We start from the raw sequence: 17588 nt of genomic DNA, 5'->3' as shown, positions 1-17588 counted from the left end.
TTTTAATGGAAATCATTGATACCTTGATACTTAACTTTGATTTATTATTGATTTTCTTGAAAAAGCTTTTTGACAGTTTGTTTGCATGGGTGTATTCGTTAAACAATTGAAATGTTAAGGATTTCTTGAGCCTCGCTCATTTGAATTTGTAATACTAAAACATGAGTGAGTCCCACTTACTAAAAACTGAGAAAAAGAGATTACATCTTAAATGATGGCAGCAGTGTGGAGTAGTGGTTAGGGCTCTAGACTCTTGACCGGAGGGTCGTGGGTTCAATCCCTGGTAGAGGACACTGCTGCTGTACCCTTGAGCAAGGTACTTTACCTAGTTTGCTCCAGTAAAAACCCAACTGTATAAATGGGTAATTGTATGTAAAAAAAATAATGTGATATCTTGTAACAATTGTAAGTCGCCCTGGATAAGGGTGTCTGCTAAGAAATAAATAATAATAAAATACATTTCTTTACTATAATGCAGTTGTCGCATCTGAGCATCAAAAAAACACATCAATATATACATATGTTTCCATGGTTTGTCATATATAAAACACATCAATATATACATATGTTTCCATAGGTTATCATATATAGAAATTGCCATTTTTGACCCTTGTTCCACACATGTAAAAATCTTTCAAAAATGACACTGAGACAAAATAAATACATTTCAACATTTTTATTTCTTTAAAAAAATATTTGAAACAGAAGCAAGTGACACACATAGAAACCTTGAGCAAAACAGTAATCTAGATAACATTAGGCCAGTTTGATCAAAGAGAATTGAAATTAGAAACAATTTTTACACTAAATAAAAAGTTTATGAAGAATATGCAAACCAACACAATTCCAGGGGGTTATCTGATTGCTGATAAAGTCCCATTCACAGTAGGTTATATTTATTCTATCTGAATTCTGCTCCTGTTTAATTATGCATTTTGCTATCTTGGTACACACCTCACATTTTCAGTTTGTGTATACAGCTCCTAATGAGTCCTGGCTCGTTCCAAACAGATATAATGACTAAAGTCAAGCAAACATGAGCCCAAATGAGACTTCCCCTTTAAGACAGAGGTGCTAACAACCACACAGCCCACACATGAAAACAGAATCAAGTTTAGTACTACGAAAATATTTTGCAGGAACCTTATGTCATGAGTTTTCTTTTAAATATGGTCTATATAAGTCAAAAGATTTAATTTCCACTAATATGTCAGCAGTAAATAGGGCTGATACCTCTAAGCTGCAAAAAAAAAAGCCCACTGCCCCCCCTCCCCCCCTTCATCAGCAAAAATTGTCGTAGTGTCATCTACAGCTAATTATCACACACACAAAAAATAACACTATAGATGTATAGCCTATAATCAAAAAGTGCTTTCTCAGTCCCTTTGCTGTTGACACAATTCAAATCAACATAGATTTTGTATTGCGATCAAATTGTTACTGTCCAGCCTTAAATGACACTTAACACCCAAACTGTAACTCATTGAGTCACTTTTGTTGTTCAGACTTGTTTTATGAAGAAAGATATTCAAGATTGATATCATGAACTTGTTCCAGACTGAAGAAAATAATCTACAGCAGATTAATTCCTAGAGAATTTGAACAGGTTAGATCTTGTGGCCTTGCTTAACTCTCCATTTAAAAACAGGGCCCAGGTTTCAATATATGATTTGTTGCAATGCATAACTTATTAACAAGTTCACTTTTATATATGCACAGATACACTTTTGCATTTTAGTTGCAAACAGGACAACTGGTATTTTCGTGAAAGTTTGTCACTCGTTTAACCCTTAACTTTTTCAATAAACTTGTTTTGATTTCTTTTGTCCTTAGGAAGTATATCAATGGGTTTATCATTGGAGGTAGGAGACTATACATCACTATCATAAGGATGCGGAAATCAGTGTTGATTGTAATTTGAAACCTGTTTGCCATGTAAACAAAAGATCTTGGCACATAATATAAAGCAATGATGATCAACTGAACACTGCAAGTAGAAAATGTTTTGTACCGACCTTGAGGACTTGCAATCTTTAGGACAGAGATAACAATTTGTATGTAAGAAAATATGATGAAAGAGAGGGGCAGCAGCAACACCAGCATAGCAAAAATAAACGCCAACAGAGAATATGATGTGATGTCTGTACATGCTAGCTGAGTTATACCAATGTGGTCACAATAACACTGAATAATAGCATTGGATCTGCAGTAAGACAAAGGGAATGCTCGGATGGTTAGGACAGCGGGGAATATCAGGGTTATGAGCCAGGAGAAAGCACAAAGATTAAAGACAGTTGTGCTGCTCATTATTGATTGGTATCTGAGAGGATTGCGTATTGCAACGTACCGATCTATAGCCATTACCATTAAGATAAACGAATTTACGGATCCCAAATAATGCACTAAATACATCTGCATAAAACAAGCTGTAAATGGAATGGCTCCAGCGTTAAACCAGTACCTGGCGATTATTTTTGGCAGAGTGAGCGTGCTGAACAGCAGATCTGACAGAGCAAGGTTGCAAATGATGAAATACATAGGTTTGTGTAGACTTTTCTCTGAAACTACTAAACCCAAAATGAGACTGTTTCCAACAAAAGTTGCCAGGTAGACTAGAAAAAAAACCGATGACACCAGTGGGTAATACTTAGGTAGAAGTCCTGGGAAACCCACAATGAGAAACTCACTGAAGTACGTTTGGTTATCTTTTGACATGACCTGAAACACACAGTGACACAAAAAGCAATAATAAAGAAAAAGCATTTGTATTCATTCACAAAACCAAACCATTAAAGACTTGATTTATAAAGAAGTATATACTATATCATGTGAAAGTGAAGCACTTATTTAAGTATGTTAAAAAAAACAACTACAATAATAATTCTTTATAATAATAACCTTCCCCTTGGCTAAAACTTCACCTCACTATACAATTTTTAAATTCGATTCCCATAAAATGTTTATCCTTACCTTGTTTTCACTTGTAACAAATTGAAACAACAGCTTCGATTGCAAAGCAAATTGTACAAGATAGCTGTGCGGTGATAATATTTAAGCATGTTTTTGTCTCCTCAGTGACTGCATTGCTCTTCCTATTCTTGGGCACAACCTCTGAAGGTAGACATCTGGGAATTAGGGGTGTGCAGAGATCCTTGCCTAATTCCTCTGTGAACAGGGAGCCTTTTAGATGTTTAACACTGCAATAACCGATCCATTTATATCTTTGTAAAACATTTTGATACATTCATAAAATTATGACCAACTCCAAAAAGCTCCAGAGTTTTCAATATTGTGTTCAATGGTGTCAAAAGCTTTATTCAAGTCCAAAAAAAGGATTAATGCCTCAGATTCAACTAAATTATAGAAACCCAGTAACACACACACACACACACACACACACAGTTGCTGCGCATTAAGTAACCAAACTGAATTAATAACAGAACTCGCTACTTGTTCTGAACAGGATTAACAAGTGCGGTTGTCGCTGCCTTTTGCAACCGAACTGTGTGTGTACTTAAACCGTATTAAGAGCAAAAGGTGAACTCACAACCACATTTAGGCTGTATGTGTGCAAGGCCTTAGTTCTTTGAGCTAGCCATGATGCTATCAGACATTAGAAATTGGCCTGTCCAGTCCAGTCAAGACAGAACTGTTCGCTGGTTTTAAATTTTCTAAACCTATTTGCTGTTATGTGTGTGATAATAAGGAGCAACAGTGACCTAATTCTTGTCCAGCAAACAGGAAATTGTAATTAATGGCTTGTGAGGACAGCCAAAAGGCTGGGAAGGGCTCAGGCAACTAGATGGGACATATGTAGTGAAATATCCCTGGCTGTGGTGTACTGTCATTGTCACAACCCTCCCCCAGCACATGTAGGGGGCTGAACTTGCAAGCAACTGCACCCTGGGAAATGTAGTTTGTGCCTACAATTCAACCCATTGTCTTCCCATAACTCAGTTTACCGAATACAGTCCCAACAAACAATACAACGTTTATAGTTGTAGTGTGCCCCCCAACGCAGCTGCATCAGTACAGAAATATTTTAGTAACAAAAACAAAGAGAGAAACATTTAAATAATAATAATAATAATAATAATAATAATAATAATAATAATAAATACATATAATGGGGGGGCTGTACATATAAAATAGAATGTTAGTGCAAGCTCAAACACACCTCTAAACAGATAATTTTCAGGTCCTTGTATGTATTTAGTTACATCAAAAAGTAAAGACTTAACTATTTATTAAGCTGATGTTGGATTTCTTTTGCAAAGAATTCCTCCAGCTGCGGTGTTAGGAATACCTGGTCAGTCCCGGTGAAGGATACACGCAGTCGGGCTGGATAAAGCAGGTCATATCATACTCCAGCGATCGTTGTACGAGGCTCTCCGTTTCATGACACCTGCGCTGAAGTCCTTCTCCATGCCCTCTGCTATCCCGATGACATGCAGGTTGTCTCGCCACAAACGATTTTCAACAGGTGGCCAACAGGTTAGTGCAGTCTGTTTCCAGGAAACCAAGGTGGGCCTCGATAATTGTTACTGCTTCAACCTCACCCACTCTCTCGCAGCAAGATGACAATGGAGTCTGCAACAGGGCCATTGTTGATTTGATTTCGGCTCGTAAAATGTCAATCTTATAATCTCATATATTATAGAGGATTGCGAGAGATATTTGGAGCTAACTTTTAGCCCCTCTACTCCCATTGCTAGTTTAACACTAATTTAATTAATTGCACTACAATTACTGCCGATTAAAAATTCTGTTTTTAATTTTAGGACAAAACTGAACATGTTAACAAAATGAGTTATCGTATACAAAATGAGGGAAATGCTGTAAAATCCACTTTGTTGTAATTTGCTAGAGTTTTTAGAAAGATCAGTAAAAGGACTAATACACTGCAAGTTTCATTTTTATTTTGCAAGAAAAAATATATCATTCCGAGACCAACCCACATTTAAGACAGAAGGGAGTGAACTTGTGGACAAGCAAACAGGAAATCAGTTGTTTCCATAGGCAGATCTAAGAGCTGAGCATATGTGCATTTAGGACAGCTGATACAGATTTCTAGGGCATACTGAATTGGATACACCAGAAGTACCATTAAAATGCATCTCTGGCCCTTATTTTCAACCAGGTAGTGAGCAGACAATGGTTTAATGTTTATTTAAAACAGATTTTCACTGTTTCAAAGAACTAATGTGTCATTTAAATTTTCGTTGAGTAAGACATTGTTTTTTATTATCAAAATACAGTGGGTTCCATGGAAAATGTCCCTGGTACTGCAGTACACTTGGGGTACCTTGAGGCTCATCATGGTACACTGTGATTATCATGCAGTGTAGCTTGAAGTGTAAAACCAATACTTTATTTTTCCAGCAGAGTGCGCCAGAGAGCTTTTAGGAATTGAATGGGCTGCATACCATTGTTGCTTAACAAGATGATTTCTGCTTTAGATTTGTTTAAAAAAAGGTGTGGAAATGATTAAATGTAAAAAGGGGGAAAATCGACAAATGCCAGGTCAGCAATTTGTGCAACATGATAGGCACTCTAAATGTTACAGTACCATTTGCGCATGTATTCAAATCAATAGATCCAATTGTTTTGGCCAAGTTTAATACTACTCATTGGAAAAATAAATAAATAAATAAATAAAAAGAAATATTTCTATCAAGCTGGATGGTTCAGCGGGTTAAATTCTTGTGTATTCATGCAAGCCCATGCAAGCGATCCATGCACAATCAAATATATTTAATCCCCAGTTAAGTTCTACTGTCCCATATGGTTTATAAAAATATTTTTTTGCATATTTAAATTTGTGTTGCTTAAATGCCTATTTCAGTTGTACTGTTTCCTGTAAAATATAATCTGTAATAACATTTTAGTATTATTTCTGTTTTGGAGATATATAGGGCCTCATTTACAAAAGGGCACTAAATGTAGCTGTATCGTGCACATTAAGTAGTGAGCCTAACATGCGTGATAAATCTAAATGTACTGCCCCATTTACTAACAGAGAACGCATTCATTTACCTGCACACTATTTGGCTAATTTACATACCATACCATGCACACTACATGTATTGTGAGCGATAATTTAATGTGCACGATAATGTCAGAGACTTACCCATGACGACTGTGATATAAAAAGCCCCAGCAGTCCAGGCATATCTTTTGGTCAGTGGCTTATTGTGAAAGGTGGAGGTGGCTTACAGTGACCAAAAATGAGCGATCAGCAGACACAGCCCTCCGTAGGAGACAGGCAGAGGCAACGCAAACTAAAACTGTGCGCAGAGGAGTTAGAAATTCTAGTGGAGGAGGTTGTTTTAAATTATAATACCTGGTTTGGTCCAGTTTTTTATTCAACCGCTCTATTATTTGTGTAATGAACACAAATAATAGTAATGAACTATACAATGTAATGAACTATACATTCAAATCTAAGAAATGGTAACATTATTTACGCTTAATATAACCTGTTATTTGCAGATCATTTTCACTGCTCTATATAAAAAATGTTAATGCATGTAATGCCTCCATGATGCCAGATAGATTTCAGCCCAGAAAAATAGGTTTAAATAGTGCACCTATCCGTGGTTAAAACCTGGTTTCCAAACAAACTAATTATCGCTCACTTTAAGGTGCACACTACGATTATCGCCCTTTAGTAAATATGGTGTGAATTATTCAGAGCGGGTGCCTCATTTTAATACATTATCATGTATTTTGCCAGTATGTACAGTTGTAATGTATCTATTAGAATACAGTGAATTAGCAGTACAGCTATGGCCAAAAGTTGTGCATCTATGTCACCACTAAGCGGTGGCTCACTAACTTTCCTAACCATACTACGCCACCTGGTGGCAATTATATGGGCACCAGGTCCCATGATAAGATGGAGGTAAATACCTTTTATACACTAATGTTTTCTAGTTCCTTTTAACACAGGTTCTTTGAGAGCCACACCGTCAGACACTGAGATGGACAGACACACCACACAAGTGCTAATAAAAAATATATACTTTTTATTATTAAAAAGATCATTAATTGATCAGAGGGAGAAGGGAATTGGGTGGCAGCAAACTGCACTTTAAAAGTAAAAAAACAAATAACAAATATACAAGAAAAAAACAACGTGAAAACATAATGAGCCAAGCACTGGCTCTGAAACAAAAATAAGTCCCGATCCACACACACAAATATATATATATAATTAAACAATTAAAATAAAATAGTCACCATACACAGCACCTGCCGTTCCTATTACTGCCTGGTTTGATGTTTTACTTCTTTCTTTTTCTTTTTGACTCTCCAGCTACCTGCTTCGCTCTCTTCCTTATATTTTGTTTTCTAAATCTGGCTTCCCCTATTTCCTATCTTCCCCAAGCCCTTAGTTTACCCTTACTCCTGTCTGTCTCATGCTGCCTCCCACTCCCAGACTTTCTGTGTCGTGCCACCTTCTCTCTTTCTCCTCTCTCTCAAAAGAAAAAAAGAAAAACTCCTTTTTTGCTGGCTAAAACCCCATCTTTTATAGCCCAGCTCTACCTCATTATGAGCTGCAGGTGTCCTTCAGTTAATGCGGTAGCCCCGCATTTGCACGAGGTAGCTAAAACGGGAACAGAACAGACTGACAATTAATTACAATACAGTCAGCCATTTACATTTGGTACTGGGATAATTAACACAGGGATAACAGATTTGTCACACTGGTAACATCTATATAATTACATAATTTTGCTTCACAGTTGAATGAAGCCTGCTGAATAATGCTACATTAACATATTGAATTACATACCACTTTGTAGTTTTCCATACTTAATGAAAAACAGACAACAATTAAAAAATGTGACATTTCGAAATCCAACATGCATTTCTGCTGTGTGTCAGGGCTTCACAAAATTCACTAAATGTGGCTATGCAGGGGAAAGATCACCATAATAACCAGTGTGAGGAAATGTACATTAAAGTTACAGTTAAGAACATAAGAACATAAGAAGATAAGAAAAGGTTACAAACAAGAGGAGGCCATTCGGCCCATCTTGCTTGTTTGGTCGTTAGTAGCTTATTGATCCCAGAATCTCATCAAGCAGCTTCTTGAAGGATCATAAAAATGTAAAGGAAGACAGAGGTTTCCTTTGCCAGTCCACTCAGGTTTATTACACACTTTCACAAATACACAACATTGTCCTGAGAACAGATTCCATCCCATTAACTTTAATGTTCCACTTGTAAGGAATTTGCTGGATGCAAACGTGTGTGCGTGCCTTAGAGACTACAGTGCACACTCACTACCGCTGTGCATGGGTTATGCAAATGCTTTATGTAGCATTCATAACATATTGACGGCTGTGCTACGAAGCTGTGCATTTCTGCTGTGTGGCAGGGCTTCACTAAATTCACTAAACAGCAGTAACGTGTATTCACTAACCAGTGGCAGGCAACCTAGCACGTGGAAAAAAACGCGTGGATTTTGGTTTTTCTTACCGGTATCACCGATCATCTCAACAGGCTAAATGTGGCTGTGCAGGAGAAAGATCACCATAATAACCAGTGTGAGGAAATGTGTATTAAAGTTACAGTTACGAACATAAGAAAGGTTACAAACGAGAGGAGGCCATTCTGCCAGTCTGGCTCGTTTGGCTGTCAGTAGCTTATTGATCCCAGAATCTCATCAAGCAGCTTCTTGAAGAATCCCAGGGTGTCAGCTTCTACAACATTACTGGGGAGTTGGTTCCAGACTTCCACAATTCTCTGCCTGTAATGCCAGCTCAGACCCAGGCTCAGGATTTCACCCATTTCAGCCATTTTAAAGAAGCACTGAACAACAGCTTGACAAGCAGAGTATGTTCAATTAGTTCACTCTGGCAGTCTTACAGTACTGACAGAGCATTTTGAAAAGCAGTTTTCATCACTGAATGAGCTGAAGCCATTCATTTCATTGCTCACAAACCCGTTTGGATTTGACTTTGCTAACAGTGTGCTGTTTTACTTTCTGTAATACACCTGGAGCATTCATTGTAAGTATACCGTCATTTTTTATGTTTGCTTTACTTGTTGCAGTGACCATTATAATTTACACACGTGTGTCATGCAAGGATGGGGGATTGTGGCTCCACCCCTGTGTGTATTTTTGTGTTTTATGTTGTATGTAGTGTGTTAATGTTGGTGTATAGATATTATTGCATGGGATATAAATCGGTGTGTGTAGCACAAGTTATTTAAAATGTATAATTGTATTTAGGCACAGGGATTTAAAGTACTTAATAATATGTGAGCACAGGATTTCACAGATTAGTTCACGTGCTGGGATTCAAGTGAATAATTAAATGGTAATTGAATCCCTGCCCAAGTATATATATAGATGCATGTCTCATTCACTCAGGGTTGTGTGTTCGGTGAGTGGAGAACGGATGTGGAGAAGGAGGAAAAGTAAAGTAAACTAAAGTATACTAAAAGAATAATTGTAATTTATTTATTCTTACTCGCCGTGTTTGTTTGTCTGTTAGTCCACCGTTTGTTTAAGTGTTAGTCTGTTTTGTTTCTCTATTTTATTTTCGCGTAAAGTGCCGTGTACTGTTTCTGTTTTGGCCACTGTGCCATTTTGTTTTGTTTTTATTTAAATATTTTATTTAATAAAGAAACAAGTGCACTTGCATCTTGCCCCACATAACTTGCCTGTTTTGTGTTTCATTAATTTCTGGGTCTGACATCACTCCAAAGCCATCCTGTGACAGAGAGCGAATGAATCTGAATCAACAATCTCCCTCTCGACCTGTGAGAGCACTGTACAGCAGGAATTGCGTGCCCCGTACTAAATGGTTGGGCAGTTCATTCCGGGGGTAGTCAGAAGCCGGCCATTCAGGAAAGGGACGGCGTCACGGTACCAGGAATCATCGCCCTAGTAAGGTAAGCAAAGTTTCATTCATGAATTGGAGGAGACGTGATTGAACTAGCTATCGGAGCAGGCGGGCTGAGGGTACTTTAGGGGGACGTGACGCTGTAATCGGTTCCTTTATTGTGGTTGATGGGAGGAAACGAGGACTGTTCGGAACCTGAGTTAAGTGTTTTGGTTTGTGTTTTGTCTTCGGCAGACTGATTAAGCACGGATCTGGGAGCTGCAGCCTTGGGCTAGCGATTCACCCGGACTTCACCACACCTGCACTTAACCAGCATCACTATTTCCAGCACCGCACCTACACTAAGAGCACGCACTGTCCGGAGACGTGTCTGTGTCTATGTCTGTGTTTTTGTAATTATTATTTCGGGACTGCAACCCCTTGTTTTGGCGCTGGCAATACCCATTGTTGGGTAGAGCCAGCTTTATTATTTAAACTCAGTCAAGGAGACTAACAAGGCAATTAAAGAACGAACTTGAACCGTGAACTCTGTGTTTGTCCTTGTCTGGAGCACTTGCATCACCCTTTCACTACGCACTGCAGCCCACACGTTCACACATCCTTCCCATAGAACTGTATCATGAAGCTGCATTTCATTTAATTAAAATGGAAATGTTCCAGGTAATGACAGTGTAGACAGAACAAGTACAGTTATAATGAGAAAGAACAAGAGGGATGCAGTACCTGGAGAGAGATTCCTGTGTGATGGGGTTATGAAACAAATCTCAACAGGGCTGTACTCGCAGGGTGAAATCAGAGGTAAACAATGATGACCTTCATATTCTGTGGAGATTTTCAGAGTCAATAAAACAGTCTGGGCTGCAAGTCTGAATTACAGAAATACCAATTAGCATTAACGTGATCCTGGTACTGGATGGTAATGAATGTAAAGGCAGGTTCTAATGATAAACATTGAAGTAAAAAGAAAGAGAGAAAAGGTGAAGTGTGCTTGTATTGTATTATGATACCTGCATGATGTCTTTATTATATTTTTTAATAATCCTTTCACTATATGATTTCAGTCAGGCATTTATATTACTTAATGATATAAATAATTTATTTGGAATCAGTTATTTCTATAAATTATTATTCTGTTTCAGGATAACGTTCCCATTTAAGTTTTCAACTGAAAAAACGGTAAGTACTTTAAGTGTATTTATATACTCATGAATCGTGTAGCTCTGTAGAATAAAATATTATTAAAAAAATGGTATTAAAAGTTTATTAATAATAATGTAAGCAGCATAATAATATCTACTTCAGAATAGAATGTATACTATTATAGAAGAAAAAATCAAAAACATCAACATACCTTTACTGCAGTTAAAATATTTAAACTTGGTGATGTGTGTGCCTTACATGCAGTCTTACCTGGGGTGAGAGAGACACTGTGGCTGTATCTCTACAAGCTGAGGATAAATCTACATCTAATCCCTAAACTATGACTGTCTGTTGTCGGCATGTTACTTTTAACTGTATAGGATTTCAATTCCGTTCTGCTTGTCTATTGAGATTGCCTCACAATGTAATGCAAAACAATCAGTTGCTATGGGAATCCTGAATGCTCATAATACATGGGTCTTAAACAACCCCTTTGAGTCATGCGTGGGATAATTTTCAGTACAAAATAAAGATTCATTAGATAGCTTCTATTTCTGCCACATGTTTTACATTGTATTATTTTTTCAATAAACTCATTTAAATTTACCAGAAATACCAACTTGTAGTTTATGTATATACTGCCATGGTTGGTTATACATTGTCTTTTGAAACAACAACTCTAAATTTAATTTCACTTTCCTTTTTCTATACCGTCTCCTGTTCCAAATAGACAGGAAAAAATGATTTTAAAATGTTGATATTGCATCAAGGAAGACAATTTACAGACAACATGCCAGCCTCTGAGTATTCATTTGGCAGAAATTTGAGTCTGTTGAGGTGCATTGTGGACTCTGTAGTTTCTTAACAAGTGATTGTATACCAGTGCTGGCACACAAGTATGAAAATAAAAATACATTTACAGCCAGGCTTTTACAAACAGAGGTAGGTTGTTTAATTATGAACCGTAATGCCCTTCGGTCATTATGTGATTGCAGCATAATATAAAAATGCTGCGGGATAAACTGGCTGCTGCTTCATGTTAGTTTATTTATATAAATGTGTATTATTAGTAAACAGACATTTCAACTTTTAAAGGCATCAGACTTTTTGACCTAATTATTTCCTTTCTCTTTTAGATTGTTGGAATACAATGGAATCGGGATGGAAAATGCAGATTTTGTCTGACTCAAATCACACAAATGTTGCTGAATTTGTTTTTGTTGGCTTTACTGGCGTGAGACAAGCTCCACAGTTAATAGGAGTCACGTTTCTTATCATCTATCTATTGACTCTTCTTGGCAACCTTTTTATTTTATATGTGATCAAAAAGGAAGAAAAATTACAAACTCCAATGTATATTATTATCTGTAACCTTGCTTTGTCTGATATCATATACAGCACAGTTATAAGCCCTAAACTTATACAGTCCTATCTGCTTGACTTGAATGCAATACAATTCCATGTGTGTTTCATCCAAATGTATTTTTTACACTTTGCTGGCTCAGTGGATTCTTTCATGATGCTTGTGATGGCACTAGACCGCTATGTTTCAATATGTTTCCCTTTAAGGTATCCTGCTTTAATTACCAATAAAAATGCACAAATCCTATGCATTGTAGCCTGGATGTTGGGAGCAATCAGTCCACTGCCTCCAGTTAGCTTTGCTGCTATACTTCCTTACTGTGGTCCTAATAAGGTAAACCATTTGTACTGTGAACATCATTCAGTCGCCAGACTCGCTTGCACTGACACAACTTTCAATATGTTTTTGGCAGTTATAGTTGCGTGTTTAGTCTTAATTGTTCCATTTTTTATTATTTTGCTTTCTTATTTAAAAATAATCATCACTGTACTTAAGATCTCAACATCAGAAGGTAGAAAGAAGGCATTTTACACATGTAGCACACAGCTTATTGTGATTTCCATTTATTTCATACCAAGATTATTTGTATATATTGCTTCAACAGTTGGGGTTTACATGCCAGATGTGGCCCGTGTCTCTTTGGGTGTCATGTACTGCCTCCTACCTCCATTAGCAAACCCAGTAATCTATAGTTTTAGAACTAAAGAAATCAAGCAGTTTATTTTCATGTTGTTTAAAATGAAAACAGTTGGTCCCAGGGAGAACACAATGGGAGCCATTTGTGCTTGAATGTTAATAAACATCTTTAAATATTGTGTAACATTTTGTCTTTCGCTCGACACACAAAACATATAAAAGGTTATTATAAAGTCATTTGGTGCACAATTGTTGTGGAAAAATCACTGCGTCATGGCAGATGGAGGTGATTGTAAGACAAAAAGCATGGGTCATGGAGGGTGCTGCCATATGGAAAGAAAAATACATTTTGGATATATTGTTTAAAATTATATGAAGTACATATTTTCAAATTATATAAAGGTTTCATATAGTTAAATATCATTCCCCCCCACATGTATTGTAAGCTACATTATGTATTTTAAACGTCCCATATACACTATACATAATACAAATGGAAATACCTTCTTTACCTGCTTAATATGCTTCATAGCTTCATGTTTAAGTCATTTCAAGATTTCTCATTTTGATTTCAAGACTCTTCTAACATAGCATGTTACTATTTTTGTCTATACTATTTTTTAACATATTTTGTAACTTGGACAGTTTTCAGTAAAATATTTTTCATAGTTTATCTTTTTGAAACTGCATTTTTCTTGATTTGCATATGTAAAATCTTCAAACTGAAAAGTATTTGCTGGAATCAGTAAAGCTATTCCCATCTGCTCCTTCACTCACACATTGCCTGCCATTCTCATAGTGGGAATGGTCAAATGGTGTAACTGGCTGCTATCTGAAGTTTAACTTTTCCTATTGAAATTGGCCAGATACCAGTAGTGTAACAGTGGTTTAAGAAAAAGCCAAAATAGGGCAGTATTAATAGGACTATATGATGTAACGATTCAATGGGAAGGCATTATTAAAAACTTTTCTCTACTTAGTTTGTACATCTTGGTAAGTAATCAGACCCTGTTTTTTATTGGAACCTTCAGTGTGGTTCAGGAGGCAGGAGCTAGGGCTCCTCCCCCGTTCTGTCACACCAATAATATCTACCAATATCCATATTTAAACCTCAAGTCATGCCCTTATTCTGTCTTATGTTTTTTGTTTCCTCCATCCTCCCTTCCTCCTCCACTATGCTGCTCCATCTTTGCAACAGTCTCCCTCTGGGGGTAAGTGAAGCTTACTTACCAACCTTAGAGGCCCAACTGCATCAGCTTCGTCCTCCGCCAGCCAGAGGGGGCCCCTGGCCAAATTAATTACCGTTAATTACTAATAGTATGATTCTTGCTGTTGTTCCTATTTTTACTCTGTTCTACCTTCTGGGGAAGGTGTATGATCTCCTTCCTACCCCTGATGTTCATACACATACAGTGCCACACTATAGCTGGGGTTTTATATGTACCAGAAGGGAAGATATTGCCACGCCTCACTCCTGACCTTTCCCAGGTTTGAGTGAGGCAGGGAGGGTACTGGCAGGCTTGATCTGCTCTTGTTTGGTAAATTACTGATTTATATTTCTGGGTGCACAATCTTTCAATTGGTAATAAAACAATTGGGTTATGTTGATGTTAATATAGTTATAAGCAAAGTGAAATTATGTGAATTTACCTTTATCTTAGGAAGTGATATGGTATCAAAAGGAAGTATGTGCAGTCTTTTCCAACAGTGGGATTTTTGAAAAGTTTGCAAAAAAACACAGGGTAGCCATGAGGGTACGTGCATTCGTTGATGAGTGATAGGCAGATGATCAAGACAGAGCTTGTAGTTGATACACCCCACAGGTGAACACGTTTTATTTACATACAGACAGAACAGCTCACGTGACACTACCAGCAATGGTAGCGCACAGTGTACAGAAAGCAAAATAAACATAAAACACAAAAAGCACAACAAACTATTAAATAAACGGTGCCTTGAAAACGGTGTGCGCTACTCCTAATAAATGGAGGTCCCGCTTATTCAACTCGCTCGCTATACTTTGGTGGGATCTACAATCCCTGAACTAATCCCTCATCAGTAAACGCACCCGACCCTGTCTAAACACACAGTGATCGGCGGTTTCGACTTGCTTACTCTTCACTATCCAACCCTGGTTCACACACACAGCCGTCTGAGAATTTCATCTTCTTTACGTTCTGATCCCCGGTCACTACCACGGCGATCAAAGGATTACAGCAAGGTCTTTAGGTCTCTTTGTCCAGGTAGCGTGGATGTTCAGCCCATTGGCTTTGTCTTTGCAGAAGCCCTGAGGTGTATAATTAGGACTTTTTTATACCTGACGCCCCGCTGGAAGACAACTACCGGCTGATTAGGATCCCACAGCTGGTAATCACACACAGCAGGCAGTCTCTACCAGGACCATCCGGTCCACCATTAATTACATTACATTTACACACACTATTTACACAATTTACACAGAGAAACCCCTCTTCATGTGCAGGGCCCCTGCCCTCCCACAGTACCCCTTATGGTTACAATCTTATATTGTGAAGCTTCTGCAGAATGATGGAATACCTGGGCTACCAGAGAGAGCATCTAAAGGAATGAAGTTGAGTACTGAAGCAAAATAAGCTGTTCTGGAATTTTACAAAAATGATGACTACAGTCGGGTGACATCTGGAAAATAAAGAATATATAAGCGTTAGGAATCCTGAAACTGGGGCAAAAGATCATAAGCACTGTATGCCAAATACAAAGAAAACAGGAACTCCTCAGTGGGATGTTCAACATTTGCATCATAGGAACTCCTTGACTACATTTTTACTCAATGGGGACTACCCTGTTAGTAGAGCAGTCATGCTTACAACTCCTGGGTGTGAAACAAATTTCACATTCCATACCACCTACAATCATCAGGGCAGGTGGAAAGAGCAAACAGGCAAATTAAAATCATGCTGTGGCAATGTGTGCCATTAAAGGGAACATTGGGACAGCCTCCGACGAATAAAAGAGTTAAACACACAAGAGATATGAACTGTAGGGAATATGCATGCTGTTATTTATACTTAAAATATTATACTTTTATTAAATCTAAACTAGCAGTAGCGGAGTTAACAAAGAATGTTAATAATGCTATGCACAATCTTATTGACTCAATTTATGCAAACCCATCAAGAAATACGCATTCCAGTCCTGCTGAATATAACATAAATATTACAATGAAAGAACAAACAATTGAATATAAGTCGTAGTTTTATTCAGGATCTCTACACAACTGGAACATTGTAAAGAAACAGACATTTGAACAGAAATGTGTAATGTTTTCTAACAACAACTGAATCTTTAAATAAAGATTTCTTGGAAGCGTTATTGAAGTCTGTGTAACTTTATTTGAATTAGCTCAACAGGAATAACTTGTCTGGCCCCACACACGTGTAGACTCAAGTATATCTATCCCCTCCTTTTCCTCTCATATTGTGTTCCCCGATATCTTTACTCAGGCACTTTGGTTCCGGGCGGTGTTCAGTATTTAAATGACAGCTTGTCATCACAAAATGTGTTTATATACAGACGCGCAACCTCAAAAAAAGGTAAAAAAAAAATTGAAATAAATATTTCAAAATAAATTTGTGTATATACAGGTATATCATGCACTGTGACAGAGATCGAATGAGTCTTAGTGTTAGATCTCCCTCTCGACCTGTGAGAGCACGGTATACGAGGAACAGAGTACCCTTAATGAAATGGCACGACAATTTATTCCGTAGGGTAGATGGAAGTCGGTCAGTTCGGAAGGGGGCGGAGCCATGGCACCCGAGCTCAGTGACCCAGACGGTAAGCGGCGTGGCATCCGAGGACTGGAGGAGCGGATGCGCTCGTTAACCTCAGGGTCATGGGCGAGGGTATAAATAGGGGGCATGGCTTGAGTGATCTGTTCCTTTGCAGATGGTGTTAAACCAAATAACCTAGAAGGAGCCCGTCTTGTTTGTACTAAAAACCGTGAGTGTTTTGCTTGTCTGTGTATTTACACTGTTTGTCTTGTGTGTCGTTTCTCACCAAGAATACTGAGCACGATCCGGAGCTGCAGCCGCAGGCCAGCTAAAAACCCGGACATCACCACTCACCTTTCCACTACAGGAACTGTCTTTTTGCACCACTAGCACTAAAATCACGCACTGTCGGAATTGTGTCTGTGTTTGTGTTTTGTGTGGGGAAAAGAACGGGACTTTGGGTTACGGGTCAAACCCGTGGGATTATAATCAGAAGTGATACACGCCGCTGTGCCACTTCCAACACTATTATTATTTACAGGTTTGCCTTAAGGCTCTGGACATTTATTAAATTAAATAAACACCCTTGCACCTGTACCAACGTTGTCTGTGTGATTATTCTGCCCTGCACTCACCTGCACGTCTTTACCACTTTGCCACATGCACATACAAAACTGTACAACTGAAATGATGTAAATAGTAAAATAAATGGGTTTATATTGCCTACATATCAAAGCAGATATATGCAACTGAAGCTATGCGTTTATACACAGACATACTATAATCAAAATGACATAAATAAATAAACATTTGAACAGAATGAGCTTCATTTACAAT

At 37.8% G+C, this 17588-nt stretch overlaps 2 protein-coding genes and 1 long non-coding RNA gene across 3 annotated transcripts; 2 read left to right on the top strand and 1 right to left on the bottom strand.

Moving 5' to 3' along the window:
• Positions 1-1301: 1301 nt before the first annotated feature.
• Positions 1302-3816, bottom strand: LOC117405324 (olfactory receptor 2AT4-like). The gene has a single exon (XM_034008286.3). It carries the CDS (start codon positions 2761-2763, stop codon positions 1735-1737), a length of 1029 nt encoding a protein of 342 aa, XP_033864177.3. The 5' UTR covers positions 2764-3816; the 3' UTR covers positions 1302-1734.
• Positions 3817-4158: 342 nt separating this feature from the next.
• LOC131737972 (uncharacterized) lies at positions 4159-10720 on the top strand. Its single transcript, XR_009329544.1, has 3 exons — positions 4159-4494; positions 9724-9909; positions 10095-10720. It is a non-coding gene; the product is annotated as an uncharacterized LOC131737972 (long non-coding RNA).
• Positions 10721-12152: 1432 nt separating this feature from the next.
• LOC117972734 (olfactory receptor 10G4-like) lies at positions 12153-13636 on the top strand. The gene has a single exon (XM_059030442.1). The coding sequence runs from the start codon at positions 12169-12171 to the stop codon at positions 13150-13152; it is 984 nt and encodes a 327-aa protein (XP_058886425.1). The 5' UTR covers positions 12153-12168; the 3' UTR covers positions 13153-13636.
• The last annotated feature ends 3952 nt before the right edge of the window (positions 13637-17588 follow it).

This window comes from Acipenser ruthenus, chromosome 9 (assembly GCF_902713425.1).
Source record: "Acipenser ruthenus chromosome 9, fAciRut3.2 maternal haplotype, whole genome shotgun sequence".
In the NCBI taxonomy this organism is placed as follows: Eukaryota; Metazoa; Chordata; class Actinopteri; order Acipenseriformes; family Acipenseridae; genus Acipenser; species Acipenser ruthenus.
This window is presented reverse-complemented; position numbering and strand designations above follow the sequence as displayed.

Bases quoted from the DNA above. Each gene is read 5' to 3' on its own strand.
- LOC117972734 (XM_059030442.1), top strand. From the start codon at position 12,169: ATGCAGATTTTGTCTGACTCAAATCACACAAATGTTGCTGAATTTGTT.
- LOC117405324 (XM_034008286.3), bottom strand. From the start codon at position 2,763: ATGCTTTTTCTTTATTATTGCTTTTTGTGTCACTGTGTGTTTCAGGTC.